Source organism: Dermacentor variabilis, chromosome 7 (genome assembly GCF_050947875.1).
Source record: "Dermacentor variabilis isolate Ectoservices chromosome 7, ASM5094787v1, whole genome shotgun sequence".
Lineage (NCBI taxonomy): Eukaryota > Metazoa > Arthropoda > Arachnida > Ixodida > Ixodidae > Dermacentor > Dermacentor variabilis.
The window spans coordinates 135,157,681-135,185,345 of NC_134574.1; the positions used below are offsets into that span (position 1 = coordinate 135,157,681).

A 27,665-nucleotide genomic window follows, 5' to 3' on the forward strand; every position below is an offset into this window, starting at 1 on the left:
ATCTATAGTTGAAAGTGAAGCGCTGTGTCTGTATACCTGTTCTTTCTACGTCTTCGTTCAGTCGCGCTTATACACTCTGCCATGGATTCCAACCAACTAGCCCGCCAACATGTTTTATTCAAGCTAACGTCATTCCGTTGCGTTCTTCTCGCTGTTGTAGTCACACTATTACGGTACCGTTCACCTTATCCCGTCTTCATCATGCTGCCGTCTCCTCTCCATTACGTATATCATAGACTTTCCACCGTCGACGTGAAGTCGGCGGGGTGGTTGTTGTGAAGTCTACAGAAGCGTTTACAATGATTATAGCTGCATTCACCAACCCAGCATTATAAGAGCACCGTATTTTGCAAGTGTCGGTTATTTGTCTATTAGATTACTGCAGCACGCAAAAGGCTATTATCTTACTTTGATTACAGTATTCTGCGACTTCTGCCACATTTTTGCTAGCTGTGACGAACAATGAATATTCAAGTAAACATATGGGATTCAGGCTATTGTGTATGCGGCTCTGAAGCGCTGTCTTCCTTTTCCCTGACGTCAGCTGAAAAAGAGCAAGAAGAACAGTGATGCTCAGCTCTTACAATAACATCCAATCTTGCACAATATTTCGCTTGCTTCCTGGTTCCTTGCTTTTCCTTGCGAGGAATCCGGTTAACATACGTGGCAAATATCGCAGAGGTGCAATCCATTTGAAAACTTCCATTGTTTGTACTATCTTTCCAAGAAATGTTTTCGTGTCGGACTCCAAGGTCACGGCAGGGAATAAAGCGATACGCAAAACAGGTCCTTATTTTTCCTGGCTTAGCGCTGTCCAGCTACAGCTACAAAAATTCGCCCAGAGATTTTACTCGGCGGTTAAGCAGAAGACTTATGATGAAGATTTTCAGCTGCTTTCTTGTCCTCGTTGTCTACGCAAACATCGCGCACGGTATGTAAATCCTGGAAGTAGAGGGTATTAACGCACGTTGGGGGAGGGGGGGGCTCTTTCTGGCAACATTTTTTTTTTACTCTCCACATATAGCTCATTTTACGGTGAAGCGTCCAAGCCATTTTCATGCTCTGTCGTGTGACGGCAAGACAGGTATCAAATGTAAAGACTTGCAACTGCTCATCAGTGTCCCAACCGAGTGTACAACCACTTGTAACTGTACTTCTAACAAGTAATCATGAACTGTACTTTCTTCTCAAATCAATTATTAACGGCGGTAAGCCAGGAGGCGTGCCAGGAGGTCAGCCAGCAGCTTCTACCGTTGCGGTGGTGAAATGATCAGGCGCCGTTCCGCTGAAACAAGTGTCCTGTGTATTTTTCTGTCTTCTGGTGCCGTAATCTATGCACTGCTTTTACAATGAAGATCAACCAATCCAACCTGTTTGACAGTCTTTTGCAACTACTTTTAAAGATCGCCCCTGCTTGGGATCTTCGAAGTGGCCCTTTAACTCCGCGCGTGGACTAGAGCATTGCTGATAAATCACTTGGAACCGCTAAGAAACACATGCTTACTACGTCCGGCGGACGTGAACCGTCGCTTATAGCCTATGCTTTTCTGACTCCATAAATTGTTCAGATTGCTCTGCGAAAAATTTCTTTTTACTGTCATATCATTTGAGCGACGCTGGAGCCGCGTTCCACAGTAGGCAGCAATGAACTGTCCAGCTGTCATTGGTGCATGGATTTTAAGAAGCTGAAGTAAGCTTGGCTATAAGAATGCTGAGTCTAAATAGATGCAATGTCAACGTTTAATCAGCTCACTGGAGGTGCCACGACAGCTTTATGCCTCCCGCTAACGTCCCAGATAGCATCGTGAGCACATTAGGAACAATTGCATGTAGAACCACGCATATCCAGGAATACGATGTCCGATACGCAATAAAGCAATGTGATTGCAATTCAGCTGAATGCAATTCAACGTACGACGTGTGGGTATTTAAAGAAATAATGCAATTTGAGCAAAGCTACCCAAGGCATAGGATTACGGCTGGTTCTAACGGCTGGTGATTATTTGGCTGTGTTCATTGATGCATTTAGAAAATTCTCTCAGCTGACAAAGTATAGTTGGAGTGATGTGTATTGGGCAGGGCGTAAAATTCAAACAAAAGCCGCATGTGTTTGAAGCATGCAAGAAGGTTACATTCAGCAAAACATTCTTCCCATTTCGTTGTGGCCACGAGGATGCTACACAGAAAGAATTCGCCACTGATCTGGTAAATATTGCCCTCCCTCCCCCCACGTATAATTATATTCGGTCGTATAGACTTTTCATTTATTAATTTAAGAATTAAAACGTTATTTCAATATTTGTCTTCCTTTCAAACTATACAGCAAACTTTCAAACTCGAGCAGAGAGGTAGAGCGCCGGCACACCTTGGACTGATTTCATGAGTTTGTTCGCTTACTGAAACTTCTTTTACTGGCTTCAGTGCAGTTCCAAGTATCTCAATTAGGTAGTATTCCTAAATGCGTAGTTGCAATTTCGCAAAATTCCCTTCTAAGTGAGGAATGCCTTTGTTATTGGTAATAATAATTTGTTACGGAGGCGAACGTGATGCGCGCCGATAAAGCATGCCGTCGTCCCTAGAGATAATCAGGAAGGGTAATGCAAATTGAAGTGTAGCGCAGATAACAAACACGTGTAGCGATGCGCGTATTTTTAAAACCGATCTACCTCAGATTCGTAGCGGTAGTGGTGGCGATTATGGCGCCTGAATATGATGGATGGCGATGGTCAAGACGCCACAGCACCTTTATATTCTGCGTGCAAAAGATGTTCCGGCTTCGTCCACAACTCAAAGTATGTGTAAGCACCACATTCCACTTCCTTTTTCTGTGGATACAAACAAGAGTTTTAGGCAAATCAACGCGGGGAACCTGGTGTCGGTGACAAATCATAGCACGGGCCACTTCTGCAGTTGTTGTGTCGATGGTGAATTCTCTCAGCACGACCTTTGCTGTCATTATGCTCAATATCTTGATGAAGAATTGCACTTTCTTTGCGCAATGTTCTTGAGGTCTTTATTTTGTTGATTTCACATGTTCAATTGTTATTTCGGTTCAATTTATAAAACAACAAAAAGCAGGAACGAAAACGAACAAAGCCTCATCATCGTCGCTATCAGCCTGGCTACACCAAACTACAGGGCAAAGGCCTCTCGCATACATCTCCAGCTACCCCAGTCAAGTGCTAATTGTGGTCATGTTGTCCCTGCAAACTTCTTAATCTCATCCGCCCACCAAGTTTTCCGCCGCCCCCAGCTGCGGAATCCACTCCGTAACCCTCAATCACCATCGGTTCTCTTCCCTCCTCATTACATGCACTGCCCATGGCGATTTCTTTTTCTCGATTTCAACTAACATGTCATTACCTCGCGTTTGTTCCCTCACCAAATCTGCTCTCTTCTTATCCCCCATAACGTTACACCCATTATTATTCGTTCCATAGCTCGTTGCGTCACGCTCAATTTAAGTAGAACCCTTTTCGTAAGCCTCCAGGTCTGTGCCCAGTAATTTGGTACTGGTAAAACAAAGGAGTTATACACTTTTCTCTTGAGGGATAATGGCAACCTGCTGTTCACAATCTGAGATTGCCTGCCAAACGCACCCTGGCCCAGTCCTATTCTGATTATTTCAGTCCCATGTTCCGGGTCCGCGGTCACTACCTGCCCTAAGTAGATGTATTCCCTCCCCACTTCCAGTGCCTCACTACCTATCGTAAACTGCTGTTCTCTTCCGAGACTCTTAAACATTACTTTAGTTTTCTGCAGATCAATGTTTATACCTACCCTTCTGCTTTGCATGTCCAGGTCAGTGAGCATTCATTGCAATTGGTGCCCTGAGTTACTAAGCAAGGCAATATCATCAGCGTATCGCAAGTTACTAAGGTATTCTTCATAGACTCTTATCCACCATTTTTCTCAATCGAGGTCAAAGCATAGGTTCATGGTATTGCGAAAATCCTGCGGACGTGTGAGACACAAGACTGGTTATCCTTTGAAAACGCATTCTAGCATCAACATCTCAAGTAATTGTCGCGCTTTCCCAAATGTCGTAAACAAATAATCGCATAGAGAGTTTGAAGCCTTCAGTTAATTTCAGTCTAGCGGGCACATGGGCATTCTTCCTGATGCTTGTTTGTATAAAAGTTATCGATTCTCCAGAGAGAAACTGAAAGAATGTACGCGAAATGGTAGGAACACAGATTTAGTGGAGAGAAGGGAACTCGAAAAGCAAAACAAGAATGGGGAAGCTCTAGTAACTATTCCCGATAGTGGCTCTACCAGACACCCACACACACCAAAAACAGTGCTTTTGATGAGAAAGTAGAGGCGTAAGTTATCATAGGCTGCGATTTCATTTCACGAGCGTGCCCTGAGGTACTAGAGCGGGCGAAAGAGAATACCTGCTGCCTCGTTAGAGCACCAGGTGTCCCGTGAGCAGAATGAGCATCGCCGCGACGCCACGTGACCTTCGGTTCCGCTCTGCGATATGCGCGTACTCCTTGCCTGCGCAATGTCTCGCCTGTGTTCTAACCGCGCCTCGGTATGGTCGAATCAAAGCGCGCGAAGCATCTCAATGCGTTCAAGGGGTTTCTAATTTGAAGGACCGCTCAACGGCGTTCGCTTGTACAATAATACTTTCGCTTTCAGAACTCTTAATAAGTGCTTAGGTGTCCTTGGATTTTTATTTTGTATTTGCTATCAATTAACCTGTCACATGTGGCCATGTGGTAGGCCGCTGACCCCGTAAAGCTGTTTGCTTGCATGTTTATCCCAAGATTCATCCCAGGATATTGTTTGGTGAACAAAGAGAATTTAATGGAGTTGAATATCGAAAGCCCTTTCCTTTTAGCTCTCCGTTCTATTTTAAAGAAAATAAGCAGCAGAGGGCAATGCAGGGGGACTGGATGGAAAGGTAACGTAGCAATGCCATTTAATTTGTGCCAGACCATGCTTAACGCTTAGTGCCTTATGGCAGGTAGTATTGTCATCGTGTACAAGCGACTCACCAAAGCTTCAACATTTGGACATCCTTGTTGAACGGCACTATACAATAGCTTCTGCAATTCGGCACAAAAATGCTGGTTAACTGTAGGGCTTTGTATTAATAATGTAAATGGTCAAGTCATTTGCTGTCTAAACATTTACTTATACACATATAGGGATGATACAGACATGTTATTGCTCTACATCCGTCATCGCAGATTTGATGGAAAGGGTGCCAGATGCTCAAACTAAAGCAACGCTGTGAGCAGACAAAATACTTTGCAAAATGTTATGGCTCTTTTTCTGTTTCTTTTCTCTGTTTCTGTTCATAGAAAACAGCTGCGTAAACGTTTACTTGCTGCTCCAGTTTATTTCTTTGTTACTTCATGGAAACGTTGCGGCAATATTCTCTCAAGGGATTGTAAAACACCTTTCGAAATAAGTATTCTCGATCTGTCAACAATGTTGCATTTGCAAGTAGCTGGGAAGAGGCAGTATCGCTTGCTCTGTCATGCTGCTTTCGAGGCCTAGGTTATTTTAAGGAATATTGCCCTAAAAATAGGGTGATTGTTCAGGACAAGAAATCCTCGCTTGCCTTTGTACCCGTTCTCTACGGAAAAAGATAGAAACAATATGTTGTCCTGGATGCCCAGTTTCTGTAATCCTTAAAGATCACGTCTACTCTCATATGAAAACACTAAGGTTTTCATACAAACGCACAATACGACACAGAATTGTGGCACATATAGTATGGCTTCTCACGACAGAGGAGGCCTTACAGATTACCTACAAAACCGAGAATAGGCGGTTGGTATCACTTTCCCGCCTCGCATTAAGCGGCGATTCGTTGCGGCGCAGCACTCTTAACCAGAACAGGCTAGAAGGCTAGAAGGGTTACGCTTTTTTTTTACTATTTGCAACGCAGAGAAAACATTATTGGTCTATAGGCAGAACATTGCTACCATTTCCTTCGCGGCCGACTAGTGCTATTGAATTGAAGCCGAGTGCCCACGTTACACATTGCACTTTGTATACCTTCGTTGATATTACATATTTTCCCCTAATATTCTGGGCGAATATATTTAGACTTTAGATGTAATTTCTGTGGGTCTCTCACGTTTCAAGAAAATGGGCTTCAGGGTCATCTTAGAAGATCTCCTCCAATTCCAGCTGTATGTTTTACGGAAAAGAACGCTCCGGTACCTCTCTGCCACGGTATTCTTGCAGAATGACATAATAGAATCCAAAGAAACAATGCTCAATGTTTAGTGAGCGTTTGGAAATGCAGTTGTCACAGTGCATAAAACGTTTCAGAGCTATCGCTACTTAAAACAGAGTAGCAATGCTCAGGTTAGATTTTTTTTTACGACGGCAACTACAACTCAGGATATATGTCAGGATATATGTGTAAGATCCCGCACTTTGTAACGTGCCGCTGGATAGCACGTAAAAATGAGACAGCGAGAATTCATAAATTTCCGTGGCTTCTCTCCGCCAATACCATTGCCTTTAACCGGAATGATATAACACTACTCTGTTACTGCACTTCTTCTTTAGGGAATAGATGAAATGAAAGAAAAAACAATGCAGAAAAAATCAATAAAGCTTTGACTGGGGCTAGCTGGTATGGCATCGTTCTGCTTGCTGCGCTGTACTGCTTATGCGAATAAGCTGCGTAGCGATTCGTATAAGCAATATAAAGCAGCAATCAGAAGAAAAAAATCAAAACGCATCCAGAAGCGACGTCAGCTTTGATGACTCAGATGCCATCGTAAGTCGGGCCACAGAGTTCAGTCAGCGGATAAAAATATCCAGTCCAGTTGTGTATAGCACATGCACAGGGAGAACTTAAGCTTCAGATTTCTGAAAAAAAAAAACAACGAACTGCCTTACTGTTTTTCAACACGCCTGTCACACGATCGAAAGTGGCAAATGTTAGGAAGACAATGTAAGATAAACATGTCTTACGACGAATCACACGTACTTTCGGAAGGTATAGAAAACGAATTGCGGATGTTGTGACATCGCGTTTGTCATAAGAGCGAAGCTAGAAAATATCGTGTTTCAAGTAATTTGAGAAATTTCTCAAAAATAAAGTATTGCGGTATTATGTGCCCTAACCATAACGTGAATATGAGATACGCCGTAGAGTGGGAGTCCGGAATAATTCCGAATGCCTACGATTCCTTTTAGTCAACCCAATAGAGGTACACAAGGTACACAAGGTACATTTCTCCACCATGTAAATGCGGCCACCATGACCTAGGGCTTGGCAGCTCTACAACAAAGCGACTACGTCAGCATGCCTGGCTCTTTCGTTATAAAATCGGCGCCGTGGGTCTGGAAATTTTTTACCATGTAGCCGTGTCTTCAGTCAAGCGATAACATTGAAGGAAGCGTTAGAGAGTAAAAAAACGGTCAGCGGAAAAGCAGTAGCAATTCGGACGTGTGAATAGCATCACGAATGCATTCAATGTAGAAATTCACGCACCTACACACAGGTAGAAGAGGAAATAAACACAGTGGTTGACGTGTGCCTTCTACTTTCTCTGTGTTAATTTTCAAGCAATAGTTGCGCTTCAATGAACGCCTCCGTTATCACGAGAAGACAATAGCGGAATATGGCAGCGAATATGTTTCTGTCCGTGTTCTCCCTGTTCCCGTGGCAGGATCTTTTTTTCCCCTGTTGGCCCCTGGGTTTTTCACACATGCTATTCAGCGTATTTGCACGCCGAACGCATTTTGAGATGCACGTACGCGTGAAAAATTATTGTCGACTGAGTGCTTACATGGATGTGGTGGATGGCACTGCTTCTCTTTTGTATTTTGCCTCCACCTGGACGAAAGCGTTCAGGGCGTGGTCATAGTTTAAGTTCGCCGCGCGTCTCTTGTCGTGGGGCTACATTTTGCTTGCTTACTCAGCAAGGTGTCGCTTAGAAGTAATATCACGCTAGGTGTATTATTTATGCTATTAGAGCGGATGGTAGGGCGAATGTATTCCCTGTGTGGAGCGAGGTGGCGAAGAAGAAAATGCGGGTCCCCATCTATTGCCTTGCAATGGTTTCAAGCTAACCCATGGTAGAGTGCATAAGTGCGACTGAACGAAGACGTAGAAAGAATCCGATATACAGACACAGCACTTCACTTTCAACTATGGATTTTATTTTCACACGCTTCGATAAATATATACCATACCAGCGGAAACAAACGTGACAGCAAGAAAGAACATTCAGTGATACATTTCGATGAACGGTACACGGGTGCAAGGCATGGTGAAAACATGCACTGCAATGGTGCAGTGCATGATGATCCCAGGAATCGTATCTGCTTTTTAGATAACGACACCAAAGGCTTGCTTACGCACTTATCCTCCAATTTTTCAATCTCGTAGGCCTCCAGAATCTCTCTCGTCATCCTGCTATGAGCTCTATATAAAGAACGGAAGTACTTTCAAACATGGGCTTGCAGGAACAATCTGGGCATTGTATACTCAAATGACCCAAGATTAGCCTAGTGACGTTATATCGATGCTCTTTTAATCTTTCATAGATGCATCTGCCGGTTTGACCAACATACGTTTTTCCGCATGAAAGTCGAATGGCATAGGCAACGTTATTAGTGCTGGTTACAAAGTGTTTGCGATGTTGAGTAGAACATGCGTGCCTTTTATTATTCACTGTATTAACTTGTTTGCATAGCTACATTAGACACCCAGGGGCAGAGAAAACCACGTACTTCCGCGATTTCGCTGTTATTGTTCTTCTGAGATTATGGGAAATCCAATGAATGTACGGTACCACAGCAACTTTATTTACTGTAAAATTGACACTGCTTCTATTCGACGCGTTTTTGCACTTCCAGCTGAAGCCGTCCGCGACAAAGGTGAGCATACGCGTCGGGTAACCAGAATCTGCCAGGCGCTTGGCCTGATATCTGAAACTGGTTTCCACTTTGTGGTCACATGACTTCGTCAAAGGATTGTTAAAACACGATGTTACTACTGCGCGTTTTACAAATTTTGAATGAGCGGAGTTAAGTAGCAGGACTGGCTTATTACCTCTTGGCTGATAGCTTCAGCACGTCATTTGTGGAGAAAAGTGCAATCCCAAGTCTAAAAACCTTATGAAATTGCCTATGGGTACTTCATGTGTCAACTACAAAGGGGACAACACTTCAGTGAACTAGGTTACGGTTTTTTAAACCATCGAGTCAAGATTGTCTGATTCATTATTCAAAATGTTTAGAAAATTGTCAACGAATCTGAACACTTTCACGAAAAGGGTGTCATATTTCAGGTGTTCATCAAGAACTTGGTCACGGTTAGCTAGATATAAGTCACTTAAGCAGCGAGGAATGCATGATCCAATGCTTATGCCATTTTTTTAAATATTTCCTTCCCAAGTCGCGTAAGTCGAGTTAACTTAAAAACGAAGACGTTCTAAAAATCAGTCACAAGTCAAACCACAAGCGTTTTGAAATCGATGCATTGACAAGTTTGGAGCGGTGCGATTTCAAAACGTTTGTGGTTTGACTTGTGACAGATTTTCAGAACTCCTTCGTTTTTATGTTAACTCGACTTACGCGACTTGGGAAGTAAATGTTATCGAACAACAATATGGCATATGCATTGGATCATGCATTGCTCCCTGGTTAAGTGACTTATATCGAGCTAACCGTGACCAGGTTCTTGATAAACGCCTGAAATATGACACCGATGTCGTGAAATGGTTCGGATTTGTTGACGATTTTCTAATCATACTGAGTAACGAATCAGACAATTTTGACTCGCTTGTTTCAAAAACCGTAAAATCATTCACTAAAGTATTGTCCCCTCTGTCGTTGACACATGAAGTCCCCACAGCCAATTTCATGAGGTTCTTAGACTTGGGATTGCACTTTTCTCCACAAATGACCTGCTGGAGCTATCAGCAGAGAGGCAATAGGCCAGTCCTATCATTTCACTCCGCTCATTCAAAACATTTAAAACGCGCTGTAGTAACATCGTGCTTTAACAACCCTTTGACGAATTCATATGAACACAGAATGGAAGGCAGTTTCAGATATCAGGCCAAGCGCCTGCCAGATAGTGGTCACACGACGCGTATGCTTGCCTTTGTCGCGGAGGACTTAAGCAAGACGCGAAAAAACGCGTCGAATGAAAGCAGTGCCAATGTTAGAGCAAGGAAAGTTGCTGTGGTACCGTACACTCATTGCATTTCACAAAATGTCAGAAGAATAGCGGTGAAATCGGGGGTGGACGTGGTTTTCTCTGCTCCTGAGTGTCTACAGAAGCTATGCGAACAAGTTAATACAGAGAATAACAAAAAGCACGCGTGTTGCACTCAACATCACAAACAATTTGTAACCTGCACTCATAACGTTCTCTATACCATTCCAGTTTGATGCGGAAAAACGTATGTTGGTCAAACCAGCAGATGCATCAATGAGAGATAAAGAGATCATCGATATAACATCACTAGAGAAATCTAGGGTCATTTGGGTGCCGAGATTTTTCCTGCAAGCCCATGTGTGAAAGTACTTCCATTCTGTATAGGGCTCAGAGCAGGATGATGAGGGAGATTATGGAGGCATACGAGAATGCAAAATTAGAGCAAAAGTTCGTAAGCAAGCCTTCGGTGTTGCTATCTGAAAAGGAGATACCATTCCTCGGTTTATCTTTCTGACCATTGCAGTACATGCTTTCACCATGCCTAGCATACGAGTACGGTTCATCGAAATGCACCACTGAATATTTTTTTTACGGTCACGTTTGTTTCCAATCGTACGGTATGTATTTATCGGTGCGTCTAAAAATAAAATCTATAGTTGAAAGTGAAGCGCTGTGTCTGTATACCTGTTCTTTCTACGTCTTCGTTCAGTCGCGCTTATACACTCTGCCATGGATTCCAACCAACTAGCCCGCCAACATGTTTTATTCAAGCTAACGTCATTCCGTTGCGTTCTTCTCGCTGTTGTAGTCACACTATTACGGAACCGTTCACCTTATCCCGTCTTCATCATGCTGCCGTCTCCTCTCCATTACGTATATCATAGACTTTCCACCGTCGACGTGAAGTCGGCGGGGTGGTTGTTGTGAAGTCTACAGAAGCGTTTACAATGATTATAGCTGCATTCACCAACCCAGCATTATAAGAGCACCGAATTCGGCAAGTGTCGGTTATTTGTCTATTAGATTACTGCAGCACGCAAAAGGCTATTACCTTACTTTGATTACAGTATTCTGCGACTTCTGCCACATTTTTGCTAGCTGTGACGAACAATGAATATTCAAGTAAACATATGGGATTCAGGCTATTGTGTATGCGGCTCTGAAGCGCTGTCTTCCTTTTCCCTGACGTCAGCTGAAAAAGAGAAAGAAGAACAGTGATGCTCAGCTCTCACAATAACATCCAATCTTGCACAGTATTTCGCTTGCTTCCTGGTTCCTTGCTTTTCCTTGCGAGGAATCCGGTTAACATACGTGGCAAATATCGCAGAGGTGCAATCCATTTGAAAACTTCCATTGTTTGTACTATCTTTCCAAGAAATGTTTTCGTGTCGGACTCCAAGGTCACGGCAGGGAATAAAGCGATACGCAAAACAGGTCCTTATTATTCCTGGCTTAGCGCTGTCCAGCTACAGCTACAGAAATTCGCCCAGAGATTTTACTCGGCGGTTAAGCAGAAGACTTATGATGAAGATATTCAGCTGCTTTCTTGTCCTCGTTGTCTACGCAAACATCGCGCACGGTATGTAAATCCTGGAAGTAGAGGGTATTAACGCACGTTGGGGGAGGGGGAGCTCTTTCTGGCAACATTTTTTTTTTACTCTCCACATATAGCTCATTTTACGGTGAAGCGTCCAAGCCATTTTCATGCTCTGTCGTGTGACGGCAATACAGGTATCAAATGTAAAGACTTGCAACTGCTCATCAGTGTCCCAACCGAGTGTACAACCACTTGTAACTGTACTTCTAACAAGTAATCATGAACTGTACTTTCTTCTCAAATCAATTATTAACGGCGGTAAGCCAGGAGGCGTGCCAGGAGGTCAGCCAGCAGCTTCTACCGTTACGGTGGTGAAATGATCAGGCGCCGTTCTGCTGAAACAAGTGTCCTGTGTATTTTTCTGTCTTCTGTTGCCGTAATCTATGCACTGCTTTTACAATGAAGATCAACCAATCCAACCTGTTTGACAGTCTTTTGCAACTACTTTTAAAGATCGCCCCTGCTTGGGATCTTCGAAGTGGCCCTTTAACTCCGCGCGTGGACTAGAGCATTGCTGATAAATCACTTGGAACCGCTGAGAAACACATGCTTACTACGTCCGGCGGACGTGAACCGTCGCTTATAGCCTATGCTTTTCTGACTCCATAAATTGTTCAGATTGCTCTGCGAAAAATTTCTTTTTACTGTCATATCATTTTAGCGACGCTGGAGCCGCGTTCCACAGTGGGCAGCAATGTACTGTCCAGCTGTCATTGGTGCATGGATTTTAAGAAGCTGAAGTAAGCTTGGCTATAAGAATGCTGAGTCTAAATAGATGCAATGTCAACGTTTAATCAGCTCACTGGAGGTTCCACGACAGCTTTATGCCTCCCGCTGCAAGTATGAGCTTTTTTCGCCTGCATAATGTAACAATACAAGCGTTCCTTCAGACCTGCTGCGTGAGTGCAATGTGTCTCACGCTATCATTTAAAAAAACGACGTTACCATCATGCAGTACAAATGAGAAGCAGGTTCCTAGAACAAGAAGGATGCGATGAACAGGAAACATGCGCTCACTATTTCTCATTACAAGTACAAAAGGAAAACTTAATTAGGGACTGCAGCGCAACCGCGAAGGTGACGTTCTACGGCAAAGAGAAGACGTCATGCCAGCTATATCCAGTATAAAGATGTGGAGCAAGCGTTTCTCTCCAGCTATCACTTTTGCCATGACGCAATGGTCGAATCGTTCGACATAGGATTCGAAGTTCTGGATTCAGGGTCGTACTCGTCTAGTCTGCCAAGCCGCGGCATGGATTGGTAGGGCAAGTAAATGTGTTAGTTGTTTGACTGTTGGGTCCAATGATGGTCAATGGTAGCGACACATTAGGTAGCAATGGGGCCTCCATGAGCCACCACATCCTGGTTGAAGATGTAGCTGGTAATGGTTGATGACATCCTTGTCGCCAAATGAACTAGCGCTGACGAGCGGCAGCGCTTCAGGAGCACAAAGACAACTTCTTGATTAGCAATAACGACTTGTTCTTACCCGCCGTGGTTGCTCAGTGGCTATGGTGTTGGGCTGCTCAGCACGAAGTCGCTGGATCGAATCCCGGCCACGGCGGCCGCATTTCGGTGGAGGCAAAATGCGAAAACACCCGTGTACTTAGATTTAGGTGCATGTAAAGAACCCCAGGTGGTCCAAATTTCCGGAGTCCCCCACTACGGCGTGCCTCATAATCAGAAAGTGGTTTTGGCCCGTAAAACCCCATAACTTTTTTAACGACTTGTTCTTATACAGAGAGCTCTCTGACGTCGCACAGGGCCACGTGCAATTTCCAATTGCACCATATCGTTCGATAAAGAGAACCGTCATACAAAACCTGGCGCTTCTATAATCTACAGCACACGCAAGAACTGCGCGCACGATACACAAGACTAGCGTCGGTAGCAGAGCCAGATGCAAGCTGCTTGATGTTCACCATCAGAACGCCTGCAAAGAAGACGCACGAGTAGCACATCACTGATTCTCACGCATGCTGGGGACAACTAGCTCAGTAATTGCCTCAGCTACTTGCCCTGGGCCTGTCTGCCCTTCCGCGCGAGCGCGACGTATGCATGCTGCAACGGATGCAGTTTCCTTCAATTACTAGAGCGAACTCCGGCGATGGCATTTTTCAGCCACGATGGAAATGATGGCTGAACGTGTGTTTGTCTTATCTTCGTGCTTGTGGCTTAAGATGTTCTTGTCACTTCGTTTATTACGCTTTATCTGGGCCTAAATCGGTCTAACTTTGAAAGAGGTGTACACTTTTTTTGTGCAGAAGGTAATACGACTCCGCAAGAGCGCATAATCGCTGCTAATTGCAGTGGTTCCGCTTGTCCGTGGCACCTTGGTTTCAACACCGGGCTTCTGTTCTAGAGGTACTGTGTTCGAATTGTGCCGTCGGACAATATTGAAAATGTTCATTTAAGTTTTTCTAACGCAGCGCTTTCTTAATATTGACCGCCTTGCAAAGTCTCGAAGCCATTTAATGCCGGAAGAACGAAGTTTAGGCAAATTCATGTGTTAGGTATCAGTTTCTTGCTGGATGAACTGTCGTGCTTGCAGAATCCATAGACACTAGCGCCACAGTTCCTTTCGTAATTGTATGAAACTCCATGGTGCAACCCAGGTCACCGACGTTTCAAGTTATCGGTAGTCGTATTCACCCCGCCGACATTCCACGGGAGCACCTCACTGCCGAAGGTACGAAACCTAGCACTACTGTTAAACATGGTCCTAAAAGACACTCCGCTGGCCTGCTCGGCGGTGCAAACTTAATGGCGTGTAAGACAGACCAGCATTGTGAACTTTGCGCCTAGGTTCTCTATGCAACGTGTATTCAAGTATCTTCATGCCATCGAAAGTCATTACCCAGTTGCCGATTGTCGGTAGGGTGTTTCCTCTGCAACACCTTTCACAAACACGATTAGCCGCACGTATATTTCATAATAATGAAAGGCCGAGAAAAGTCCAAGCTTTATGTAAGAGCGCAGGCATTAGGAGAGAGGGTTCAAGCGGACAAACTAAAACATGTCGAACGAAGAGTTCACAGCACCCACACACATTTCGTCTTCGTCGTCTTTGGTTTGCCCGTCTTAGTCTTCATCGCGACACAACCTCGCTGGCAATGGAGCGCCGTCCCGGAGCAAGCTAACATGCCACAGAAACAGCTAGCACGCAGCGCTACAATAGGCCACATGAACGACATCGGCTCTTGTTTGTGTAATGGACAGGCCAGAGTCTTCAGGAAGCAATCTGGTAATGACATCTGAATGCTGTTGCAGAAGTCGATACGCACGTGAAGAACGCGACGGAAACGTTTGTGATAGGCTAACCCAACGAGATGATGCGCACAAGAGTACGACGAAGCCACGTAAGAACTTGGTGTACCTGAAGTGCCTGTCAGAACGGAACTTCTGGGAAGCTCTACTAGTGGTAAGCGAAACACGGACCATCCTACGGAGCTGTGGTGCCATAATAATTGCATCGCGAGCGTACGCGGTGGCCGACTATGTTTCAAAGGGAAGTATGGTGTCCAGGTTCAGAACATAGTCATGGTCACAACGGCCCATTTTCAGTGGTTAGCAGGAACGTCCTTGGCTCGCATGTTCATCAGCATCCTGTTAAAGGCCAACTGCTACAATGAAATTTTTGACCACGTTAAAGGCACCGTTTCAGATAATCTAGATATGCGGTAGTCTGTGTGCAAAATCTTAGGCTTGAACCACAGGTCAATTTGCCACAAAATGCTTGCAGAAATGGAAGTTTTTTATCCCGAAATTAAAAAGAAGAATACCGCTATTATAGCCTGGCGGAAGTGACGTACAGTGAAGAATGTGGGGAATCAGTGGCCGTTCTGTTTGTTTTTCGTGCTTGTATTCCATTCCGGCGTATGAGCGAACAAGTCCCGCACGTCTGCTAGCCAACGAGTTCGTATAACTTGTTAGTTGCTTCGTGCGCTGGGACAACGCTGTTGCGCGCCCGCGATGTTCATTTAATGCGAAGTATTCTCAGATTCCAGCCGCGTTTCTCTGTCTGGTTGTCTACGTTACAAGCAGGGCCGCACCGCGTTCTGCATCCGCTCGAAGAGCGCATTAGGGTTACAAAGCTAAAGGTGCACCCCCCCCCCCCTGTCGTGTTTGCTCTGCACTCTAATGTGACTGGCGCGTGAATAGAACCTGCGCTATCGCACGCCGTAGCAGCAGAAAAATGGCGCATCGCATGCTAGGTTCGCTGACGAGTAGCGTGCTGTTTGGGTTCACTGAAGCGGGCGTGTTGCGTTTGCGCCTTCGACAAAGAAGCGCTCGCTCACCGCGCACTTGTCCGCTATAGCGCTGCAGCAACAACTATTCGCCACGCTGCTGCGGGTCACGCTGTATGCACCGGGTAAAATTTCAGCCATCTTATTCTCGAACCCCTCCAGCTTCAGAGGCCGCAGCCTGGCACGCTGTAAGCGTCGGACTTGTCGACCCACCATACCGATCGGACAGCTACCGCCATCTGTAGTAAAGGGTGATAAGCAGCTCAGTCTTGGCACAGCCGGGCCCTGAGCGTCTCAGTGTAAGTGTGCGTGACCACACGGCCAGACAGGCCAGATTGCTGCCCTGATAGAGCTTCGCCCTTTTCGCTCTGGCGGGATTACATTTCTGCACGGCTTGCCACCGCATCTTCACCATGGCCGCCGCGTCGCATTCTCTTTTCGTGACAAATATGCGGCATACGGTTCCTCCTCGTTTTTGGCGCTGTGTCAGAAATGATTATTCGTCTGCTTCCGTCGCCTAATACCGCTTCATCTGCTTCTACGCGTCCGAGGTAGAGAGGCACGAAATATCTTGCAAATGATCTACTACCGGAAATGATCGCTTGAGAATATAACTCTTGATTACAATGTAAATTTGAACCTTAACTTTGGTTTTCGTGCGCCATTGCGGTTTGTAGTTCGGTTAGTCACCCAGAGAAAGCGTTCACCAAGGAAATCTTGATGGGTAAGTGGCTATGCTGCTGAAATGTAACTTGTGCAGCTTCGTCATGTGCAGTTTACATACTTTGGGCGCGTTGGGTGGTCCGCGTCGCACTTGCCTGCTCCACCGTGGTGCACGCTTTCGCTATGAAAACTGGGAGAGGAAAGATGTGTTCTGCCTTCCTGTATTCAGCGTTGTGTGCTGCACAACCAATGCTCGTGTTCGAGAACGTATTCGAGCAGCCGACGTCTACGCAACACATCGGCAGTCTTGCAGCAGCTGATATCACAAGCGTAACAGGCAAAATGCGTGCTGAAAGACGCCCGTCAACTCGCAAATGATGAGCGAGAAATGCGCCTGGCTGTCTAGACGCAACTGACAGATCAGCTGCGTACGGTTCTTCGATATTCACCATATCTGCAGTGCTACCGCTTTGCCGGCATGTGCATGCGTCGTCCGTATAGCCGCTGTTTAACAGCTGTTATAACAACATTAGCCATTTACCAGCCCTGCGGCTTTGCCAAGGTTCCTTTGAGAGCGTACGCTAGAAATTTATTTTCAATTTAGCCTGAGTGAACTTTCGTTGCAGTTGGTCTTTAGGGCGTTGTGTCAGCTGTGGTGACTTGGTGCTTAGTACAACTGTAGTGCTTGGTACAACCGGAGGCTACGTCGATCACCTTAGACAAGAAGTCACGTCCGCGATCCGTCAGGAGCAGCATCCGCAGCGTCCACAGTATGGCCGGAGAAGCAGTCAGCGTCGTGATGTAGATAGGCGGATTTGTTCACGACCGAGAAGATGTCATCTTGTACACACAACGGCCAATGCACTCTGTAGGGCCTTTCAACGAAGACAGCCAACAGAGAGCGTGGTGGTCAGTTATTATGCAGAATGGTGGCCATGGAGGTAATGCGAAACTTTATTACCCGAACCAACGAGAGGTATTCTCCTTCCGTGCTAGAGCAGTTGCGTACGTCCGTGTCCAGAAGGCGGCTAGCGTAAGCACGAACAGACTCTTGGGTACGCTGAATCTGAGCAACAGCGCTGTTGCCACGACCACTGGCATATCTGCGGACCACTGTAGGTGTGGAAGGGTCAAAATGGGCCAACATTGAAGGGGTCGTCAGGAGCTTGATGAATGTTGAGAAGGCTTTGCTTTGCCGTTGTGCACGTCAGAAAGTGACATGTTTCTGCAAAAGCTTGGTGAGAGGGCATGCAACATCAGATAAATTTTAAGCAAAATGGCGGAAATACGAGTACAAGCCAATAAAGCTTCAAACTTTCTTAACGGAGCATGTGACTGGAAATCCTCACACAGCGCTAATTCTGTCCGGGTCAAGTCCAGTACGCTCAGTCTACTAGGTCTCCGAGAGCGCTAATCTTGCGTCGAGTGAAGCACCATTTCGACCAACTGAGCTGTAATTCAGCAGCCCGAAAAACAGCAAGCAAAGTCACTCGGCGCTGAAGGTAGCTGTAAAATGCTGCGGCGATAAGTATTATGTCAACAAGATAACAAAGACCTATTGACTACTTCCAACCTCGCAGAAGAGTGTCCAGCCTTGTTGCGAAGGTCGCTCGCACACGGCAGAGCCCGAAGGGCATAACTCTGAACTGGTAAAAGACATCGTGAGGAATTGAAGGCAGCCTTCTCACGCTCCATCTCACCAGCTTCAATCTGCGATTTGTCAGAGCAAAGCTAAATAGATGACAAACACTTCGCCCAATGCATATAATCAAATGCATCGTAGACGCGAGCCAAAGCAGAGACTTTCTTGAGCTGTTGGTTGCGAATGAAAAACCTACATGTGTTGTCTTTTTCCTTGACGGGGACAACTACCTAAACCCACAGACTTAATGACGGTTCGGTGATGTTCTTTTTCAGCATCTTTGCGACTTCAATTTGAACCAGGCTTCGCGCGTGAGTAAGCACACGATAGGGACGTCAGTGGATGTAAGTAGTGTCATCGGTGTAAATAAGATCAGTGGAGATGGTTGTCTGGCCGAGAGTGTGGTCGTTAAAATAAATACGTATTGTGGTATTTGAGCAGTAGGCGACGACCGTTTGTTCGTCCTTTTTGAGCGCTACCTTATGTTTTAAAGAAGGCGACGAAGATCATCAGTTTGGGATGGAGCCGAGTCTGAAGCAAATATCGTGTTGGTGTCGTGGTAGGGTGAGGAAGAAGCGAAAGTGGGGCATTCTGGGACAGGTCTGATAGAAGTGGAAGCAGCGAGTGTGAGCGATGATCATGGTTATCATCATGATCAGCCCGTTTTATGCCCACTGCAGGAAGAAAACCTCTCCCTGCGTTCTCCAATTACCCCTGTCCTGAGCGAAACGATTCCAACTTTCACCTGCTAATTTCTTAATTTCATCGCCCCACTTAGTTTTCTGCCATCCTCGACTGCGATTCCCTTCTCCTGGCACCCATTCTGTAACCCTAATACACCGCTCTCCAACCCATGAATTACATGACCTCCCCAGCACCATTACGTTCTCTTAATATCAATTAGAATATCGGCTATCCCTGCTTGCTCTCTGGTCCACACCGCCCTCTTCCTGTCTCTTAACGTTATGCCTAACTTTCTTCGTTCCATCGTTCTTTGCGCTGTCCGTTTTCTAGCTTGTTTTTCAGTATCCAAGTTTCTGCCCCATATGTTAGCACAAGTAGAATGCACTGACTGTACACCTTTCTTTTTAATGGGGTTTGTAAGCTTCTAGGCAGGATTTGATAGTGTCTGCCGTATGCCCTCCAACCCATTTTTATTCGTTTAAGTTTCTTCGCATGGTCAGGGTCCCCTCTGAATAACTGCCTTAGGTAAACGTATTCCTTCACAGACTCTAGAGGCTGACTGGCGATACTGAACTCTTGTTCCCTTGCCAGGCTCATTATATTCTTCAACCTCAATCGTTTGTTATCACTGGTTCCCAGTGTTGCTGAACAGGTCAACGTCATTTGCAAACTCAGGATTGCTGAGATATTCGACATTGATCGTTAGTCCTATGCCTTTCCAGCTTAATAGCTTCAATACTTTTTCCAAGCATGCACTGAATAGCATTGAGGAGATTGTGTCTCCTTGCCTGACGCCTCACTTTTAGCTACCTTTCTGCTTGGGGAGAATTAGGGTAGCTGTGCAATCTCTGTACATATCTTCTAAGGTAATTACGTAAGTCTCCTGTACTCCTCGATTACGGATTGCCTTTAAGACTGCTTCTATCTCTACTGAATCAAATTCACTTTCGTAATCTATGAAAGGCATGTAGAGGTTTATTGTACTCTGCAGATTTCTCGATTACCTTATTGATTGCATCCATGTGATCCATTGTAGAGTATTCCCTCCTGAATACGACCTGTTCTCTTGGTCGACTGAAGTCGAGGATTTCCCGCACTGTTTCGGAAATTATCTTGGTGAATATTTTATACAATACTGAAACTATGCAAAGGGGCCTATAATTTTTCTATTCTTTGCCTTCTATTCTTTTGCGAATTAGTATACTGTTCGCATTCTTCAAGTTCTCTGGGACTCTTGAAGTCGTGAGACATTTCGTACAAAGGGCAGCAAGCTTTTCATGCAGGACGTCTCCTGTACCTTCGACTAAATCGGCTGTTATTCTTTCCTTTTCCTGTCGCTTTTTTTCTTTTCATTTGTTATAAGGACTTTCTAACTTCATCGCTAGGTAAAGAGGGAGCCTCTGCATATTTCATATAACGACATTCCATACAGCTTTCAAGGTGCAGTGCCAATGTTAGTAATTGTGTCTAAGTGTTAAAGCTCCAAACGTAAGGAGCATAAATTGAGATCAAAACAGTTGTAATCCTCGTTGTCTTATTTTTTCAGCTCAACATACGAAAACGATACAAGCCCCTATTCAACCAGAATTGTGTACCAAACCATGGGATCGTGGACCCTGCAGGGCAAATGTGACCTATTGGTTTCATGACAATAAGTATCATGAATGCAAGATGTTCAACTATGGAGGTTGCGGAGGAAACGGCAACCGCTTCTGGACAGAAAAAAAGTGTCTAGAGAGATGTGAACGTGAGTATATGTCAACACATATTAGATATGTGAAATATGCGCTGAAATTGTAGAGACAGTGCCTACAAATCAATAACTATATATATATATATATATATATATATATATATATATATATATATATATATATATATATATATATATATATATATATAGTAGGTCCGGTGCATAGGTAGTTGAATAAACGATGGAGCACACTTACGAAAATTGAATTTTTAATGTTTTAACGCTTCGGCCGTATCACGGCCTTCGTCAGAATAAACACAGATACAGGTGCGCACCCGCTTTTATGGGCGTGCGCACGTGGGCATAATCAGCAGTACCTGCACGTGTACACTTGCAAATAATAACAGAAAAAGTACAGCAGTAAGTATAACTTAAGCACGATAAATGATTCGTAGGAAATGTCATTACAGTATCACGATGATATATATATATATATATATATATATATATATATATATATATATATATATATATATATATATATATGGTCTGTATCTGTTGCAATTACTTCTGCGACACATCGAAACAACCAAGGAGAGGTGTAGCCGCGTGAACCAATACGGTTCAATCAATGAAAATGTGCATTTTCTATAAGCTAGCCTTATGCAATAGTGGTGTATTTTCCGACTGTCCAGGTCAGTTTCGTGCGGATAACATTTTCATGCTAATTCATTTCAATCAAATAAAATACTGCAAGAGCCTCTCCACAGTGACGTTTTACGAGCATTTTCCGCCTGCATGCCATCAAAGAGATTTCCAGTGACGAACGGCACGCGCGTTATCAGAAGGGGCACTCCAAGGGTGTAAACTGTTCTATGCTGACAACGCGCGTGCCGTTCGTTACTGGAAAGTTCCGGGCTCGCAGCGATAAAGAAAGGAAACGCATCAAGGCAGATGACGATTATTTTTGTGTGGCAGAAGGGGCAAGCCAAAGGGTGTAAACTGTTCTTAGAGTGTATGCCCGGAAAGTGAAGCATTGATTGCGATAGCAAAGTAGTATGCAGCTAGACGAAGCACGGTGGCCTTTTTAAGGTCGTATAAGTTCCGAAACATTCGCTTACCAACTAAATTAACAAGCATGCTGCATCGCGCGCACAGCCAAACATGGCCACATCTGACTCGATGACCGCGGACGCTCGCTGCGACAACACTGTCGTGAGGAAGCGCGTCTTCAGCGGCGAGCTAATTGACCTTCGTGCTGCCTCTTGCCTCGAAGCCAACAAAGCGCTGACAACACAGCGCACACGAAGCTATCAGCCCTCGGTACATTCAGGCTTCGTCCCCTTCGCGGATTGCTTTCGAGGCGGGGCCCGCGCGACTGCACTCAGTAGCGCCATGCGCACCCACCGCCGGAGTACAACGCCCCCCTCCCCCCCATCGGCTTCCCCCCCCCCGGTGCCTTGATTGCGATGGACAACGGCACGCTTCCTACTGGCCTTCCTCCCTTGCTCTTGTGAGATCAAGCCACCGTTCTCGGCTACCCTAGCCCGCTTCCACTCGCCCACACAGCATACGGCGCGTGGCCACGGTGTTGTCGCACTTTGACTTTACGCCGAATATCACGGTGACAGCGAGAGCGAGAATTCTACCTGGAGTGTCTGTATAATTGCTATCGCAATAAAGTTCTACTCAGTACAACGCCATTGAAAAAAAATTGTCCGGATTTTTAGGATCCAGACTTGTTTACTGCAGTAAGCACGATGGTACATTGGAAATAGGTTCGCGGTAAAATATTACTCCAAAACAGTATTCAAGAATGTCCAGTACCTATACAACACAGCATATTTCTAGAGCAGGAGCAGGAAGGCAAAATATTAGGCCGCGGATAAACTCAGCGTAGCGCCCCCCCTAAAGTATCACTTGGACCTGCCGACTACCCAAGGCTCGCGTGAGGCACCACGTACCTGTCAAAGAGCTAGGTGGCGCTCTTTTGACAAACGCACTCATTCAAATACAAAAATAGGCGAACAAGCCAAACAAAACTATTCGCTTTAAAAGAGACGAAAAAGCCAAAGAAATAAATTTGATATAAATATATATGCCTCAAAAAAATGATGCTTTAATAAAAGAACCATGTGGGCTTGAATGCCATGAATATGTTTCAGTGAAGATATTTATTTGCTATTAGTCGCGTTGTTACTAATTCCGTATGGAACAGTGCCGGCAACCCGTATATCTGCTGGCGTACTACAGATGGCTATTTGTAGAACCGACTCGTTCTCTATGTGGTACTATGCGTTGAACCCCTATGAGAACCGCTATTCAATTAAACAAAACGGGTAACATTTAATGAAAAGCGCAGCAGACATTGCGCGTACAATTATGTAAGAAAACTTGCCAAATTTGATTTTTCACTGCCGCGGAACTATAGGGCATCTCGCTATTTTGGGGAGGGGGGCGGTAACATCATTTTTCCAAACTCCGATAACAATCTGGTTTCACGTGTAATTTTACAGCGCCAGAAAGAAGAAGACTTGTTTGCAGTGTAGATCCAGAGCCAAAGCCATGCAAGGGACTTTTGAAATGGTGGTTCTTCAGCCCTGGAGATAAGACCTGCCATCGTTCGCCAGCAGGATTGTGCCCAAGCACGCCAAATAAATTTCTACTGTGCGAAAAATGCATGAAGAGATGCAGTGGTGAGTCCTAAACGAATTTTACACATAACTTTGGCCTACCGCATTGCGACGTTATCTAGGTACACTTTGCCACAGTCATCAGCTAATACCGTCTTTCACAGTATTCCTTACTACTTCAACATTTCTGTAGACCTGCACCTTAGTGCGGCAAAGAAGAAAAGTCACCTAGAGTTACCAACTTTGAAGTTTCAATTTTGGTTAGAAAATCCGGGAGTGTTTCTACACGTGTGTGAACCGTTGCGACAGTGAAACTAAGCAAGGCCAGTATTTACGAAATAGGAGCAAGCAGTATCATTGTTCGTAATCGAGAGTCATGAGCTGAAAGATCGCCTAGGATATGGCTGTTTGTAGTTGCGATTAAGGATCAATTTATTGGCATATATTTCCTGATGCAGCTTCTGAGGGCAGCAATACACTACGTAGAGACGAGGAGGAAACAAATAGTGGTGAAATTTGTTACCTTGCGAACTTGGTTACCATTTTTACGAAAGATTTGGTTTGAAAGAACGCCGTGTACTTTTATCAGAACTCTCGCGCTTCTTAAAAAATATTCTGCAGCACTCCTCGACGGCGTACACGTTGTTTACATCTCATATTGTATATATTTTTATTTGTTATAACGAATACTTTATGCCATCGCAGCTCGTACGCCCCCCGCGGTCAAAGGTATACATGGTTCACACATTCCATTTTTTGTGCTTTATTACCTGATTTGGTTGTTCCTCTAAAATAATAAAACGAGCAAGCCAGTGTCAGAAATCTTATCTTGCAAGGACACAGTAACCTGGACACAGTAATATGTCCCTAAGAAGCCGATCACAGCAATAATAGGCATAACAGAGTGTGGGTGTAGTTGGTGATTCATGATATTGGGAAGTAACCGCAAGCGAAACGCGAGACTTGAAGAAAGGAACAAGACGAAGCGGTTTTTTTTTTGAAATAATATAACATAGCAGAATGTGGATGTACGCCAGTTGGAGATTCATGATCTTGGGGAAGTTACGTGAAGAAAGGGACAACACGAAGCGCTTCGTGTTGTCTCTTTCTTTAAGTCTCGTGTTTGCTTTCAGTAGCTTTCAAAAATCAATAGTAGGCGTTGCAGTGGGGGCAAATATACGCTAAACACGTTTATTACGTTAATTCTGGTATGTGAAATAGCCCTTCCGAACGTCCATTACACAAGTTTGATTGTTTGCGGTAGTTCACTTACGAAAACAGTGAGATAAAGCTAGCATACCACAAAACCTAAACCTTCCAACGCTAATTGCCCATGCACTTAGGACTTGCCCTAAATTTGAAGGCTTCTATGTTTCTGTCTACCTAGTTTGAAAATGTTTTCACAAAACATGTGCTTTCAAACCACAGAATTTTTGAAATTTGCAATTTCAAACTTGCATGTCGACGTTGAATTTCAGCAGAAAAATTTAAATTGTATCCTGAGCTCAACATTCCCTACTGCTAACCAGCCGTATTAGGCTAGATAATTAATACTCAGTTCGTATATGTACTTGAACGGTGTAAGTTGCGTGAATGTCTCTTTAGTTTTGGTGCAACCTGTAGAGCATACGTAATATGGTGTTTTCAAGGGTCAGCAATAATTGAACTTGTAGAGATCAGGACATAGGGGACATTTCTTGTTCTCCTAATTGCTTAACCACAATGCACACTACAGTTACGTGAAGCTGTTAGTGCCAGCATGTATTATACAATATTTATCTTTAGAGATTACTAGCAACAGTGCCGACGTAATGTTGAGATGTTCACCCGAGCTATCACATAAAATACCAAACTTACAGCGGGTGTAGGGGAGTTTCTTGCGTCTATTACTTCCATAATGCTCCAAGTTATGCACTAAATTACCCCCAAACTTGTTTTGCGGGCAGAGTGCTCCATTTCGAAGGTGCACGTTTTCTCGAAAAAAGTATTCGGTTCAGCGTGTATCGCTCCACAGACACAGATGATTAAGCAAGTTCATGAAAAGTCGGCGAATAACAGATCAGAAAGCTTCAAATTGGTGTCAGAGCTTGGTGATAGGGTGAAACTAATGTGGAAATGCAGTAAAATACTCCCCTTTTCTCTACAGTAGACGCTGAACCTTTTTCATGTCATGTACCCTGGCGTCGACACTTGGCAATTTGATCCCCAGCTCTTGCAACCCGGGAAATATTTGTGACACAGAAGTGAAATAATGGTTGAGCGGGCAAACAATATAATGCAGCGAGGCGTTCTCTCCAGCAGGACTGGCAAAACACACAGAAGGGCAGCTTAGTTGTACTCTCAAACATGTTTATTATTTTGATGCAAGTATTGCGTTTCAAGTACTTTTTTCTTGAAGAGCTGATCGCATTTGATCACTCGTGGTCTGCAGCCATACGGAGTTTGGGAAGCAGGGGCTCAAAAATGAAATTACAAAACGTGGTTCCTTCTTTAAGGAGCTGCGTCCTTTAAGCCACGAACTTTCTTTCTGTTTCCTGTATCACTTGAGACAACCAATGGGTCATGACCTAGTCATGCTCATGACGACGCATGGCCTTTTGTTTTTATTAGTCTGTGGTGTTTAGGGAGATAGATTTGAAGGGAAGTAGGACATGTGGGACCTCTTCTTAGTTAAATTTAATGTTACCCTTATCTACCTTGCAAAAAAACATCTAAGGAACTTAATGATGTTTCTTGTAGGTCAATGTCTTAATGTACATGAAATATTTATTAGATAGCTGTGCAGAAAGATTTATCACAGAGAAGCAATAGATAGACAAGTGTTTACTGCAAACGTATATTCTGATAATTTGTGGGCAATCTGAAATAACGCATCTAAAACGCCTTGACTTTAAATTTTTATGCTCTTCTCTGTCCTTTTTTAGTGTTAGATGCAAGGGAATCATGCAGTAGAGAGTACAAGCGAATGGAAGAGGAGGAGAAGGCTGCGAAACAAGGACTGACGCCGACGTTAGTGGCAGGCCCGGCAGGGTCTCCACTTGGCCTGCCTTTACCTGGATCTGGGTTAACAGGAGAGACGCCCATTACCGAAGGAGCAGTAGGTTCCACAAATGAGATAAACGTGCCTCCCCTCGGACCAGCTGTGCCAGTAACAAGTATTCCGGGGTCATTGCCCGCCTTAGTTGCGCCTCCACATGAGGCGGCAGGGTCCACACAAGGGCATCCTACTATTTTACCTGTAATTCCTGGCAACACACATGGAGCACCTGAGCCTGAGCCCGGGCCACATAGCACGGAAAGTGGCGCTCATAACCCGGTAATTATAGTCGCAATGATAAAACATGAGAAAAATGAAGCCGAGCCTGGAGAAGCTATTCATAAAATTGGAATGACTGGACAGTCAGGTGAAGGAACCAACGATGTTAACGGAATCAAACGATAAGCACCTGCGCTACTAGTGCATACATAATTATCTAACTTTAGAAGCTTTGATGAGACATTTAACGCCTCTCTAATTAGTGTATGTAATCGATTTCGTGGAAGTGGCGGCGTATGTACATATAAATTTGATAAATAGGTACAGCGCGTGTGGTCTACCACTTTCTTTAGGCAAGGTAAATTTCTAATAAATTTGTCCAAAGGTAGAGCTGCCTATTACGAGTACCGTTTATTGCTGTTTTCGTTATGAAACAAATGATCAAACACAATTTTATTATCTGAAAAAAATAATGAAGTATTTGATCAGAAATTAATGTTGTGCATTCCTATTCTTCATGACGGATTTTGAAAGCACGGTGGCATCTTTGCCAATTCCTTGCGCTTGTCCAAACCTACGCTGAAAGGGTGATGTCAGAATATATGTAAATATCAACAATGATACGCTGTCTTAAATGGTCTGTGAAAAAATATTTTCAATATATTGACGTAATAAACAACCACACGCCCTGTAAAGCATCAATAAATGAGTGAGGAATAAACTCTTGCATTTAACTAACTCTATGCAGTAAAATATCTTGTCGTTTGGATAGTGGCTGTCAGTTTACTTGATATGTATCGGATTCTGTGTATGGAGGAGGAAGCACATAAGGTGGTGAAATAAGATTTTTCTGCAGCCTTTTTTCTGCCCGGAGTTCGCCACCTTACCCCGTGTATTTAAAGCCCTATCATGAATGTAACAATGTTTTGGAGGTGCGTGGTAAGACAGCTAACAACTTAGGCACTGCCCCTTGGACTGCACCACTGCTACGGGGTTTACTTTATTGACGGTTAGCACGAAGCAAACTCACGTCGGATCCAGTGCAGAGAGCAGCCGAGCTATTCAAGCCAAGCGACAGCGCGAAGGAGGCAGCAACATCG

General features: G+C 44.5%; 1 protein-coding gene across 3 annotated transcripts; it reads left to right on the forward strand.

Moving 5' to 3' along the window:
• Positions 1-809: 809 nt before the first annotated feature.
• On the forward strand, positions 810-26,953 carry LOC142587945 (uncharacterized). 3 transcript variants are annotated; one of them, XM_075699330.1, is made up of 4 exons: positions 810-931; positions 20,530-20,730; positions 23,193-23,372; positions 26,234-26,953. In XM_075699330.1, exons 1-4 carry the CDS (start codon positions 874-876, stop codon positions 26,749-26,751), a joined length of 957 nt encoding a protein of 318 aa, XP_075555445.1. In that variant the 5' UTR covers positions 810-873; the 3' UTR covers positions 26,752-26,953. The 3 variants fall into 3 exon arrangements, with proteins under 3 accessions (XP_075555445.1, XP_075555444.1, XP_075555446.1); XM_075699329.1 differs by lacking the exon at positions 810-931 and adding an exon at positions 11,572-11,729; XM_075699331.1 differs by lacking the exon at positions 810-931 and adding an exon at positions 16,700-16,718.
• The last annotated feature ends 712 nt before the right edge of the window (positions 26,954-27,665 follow it).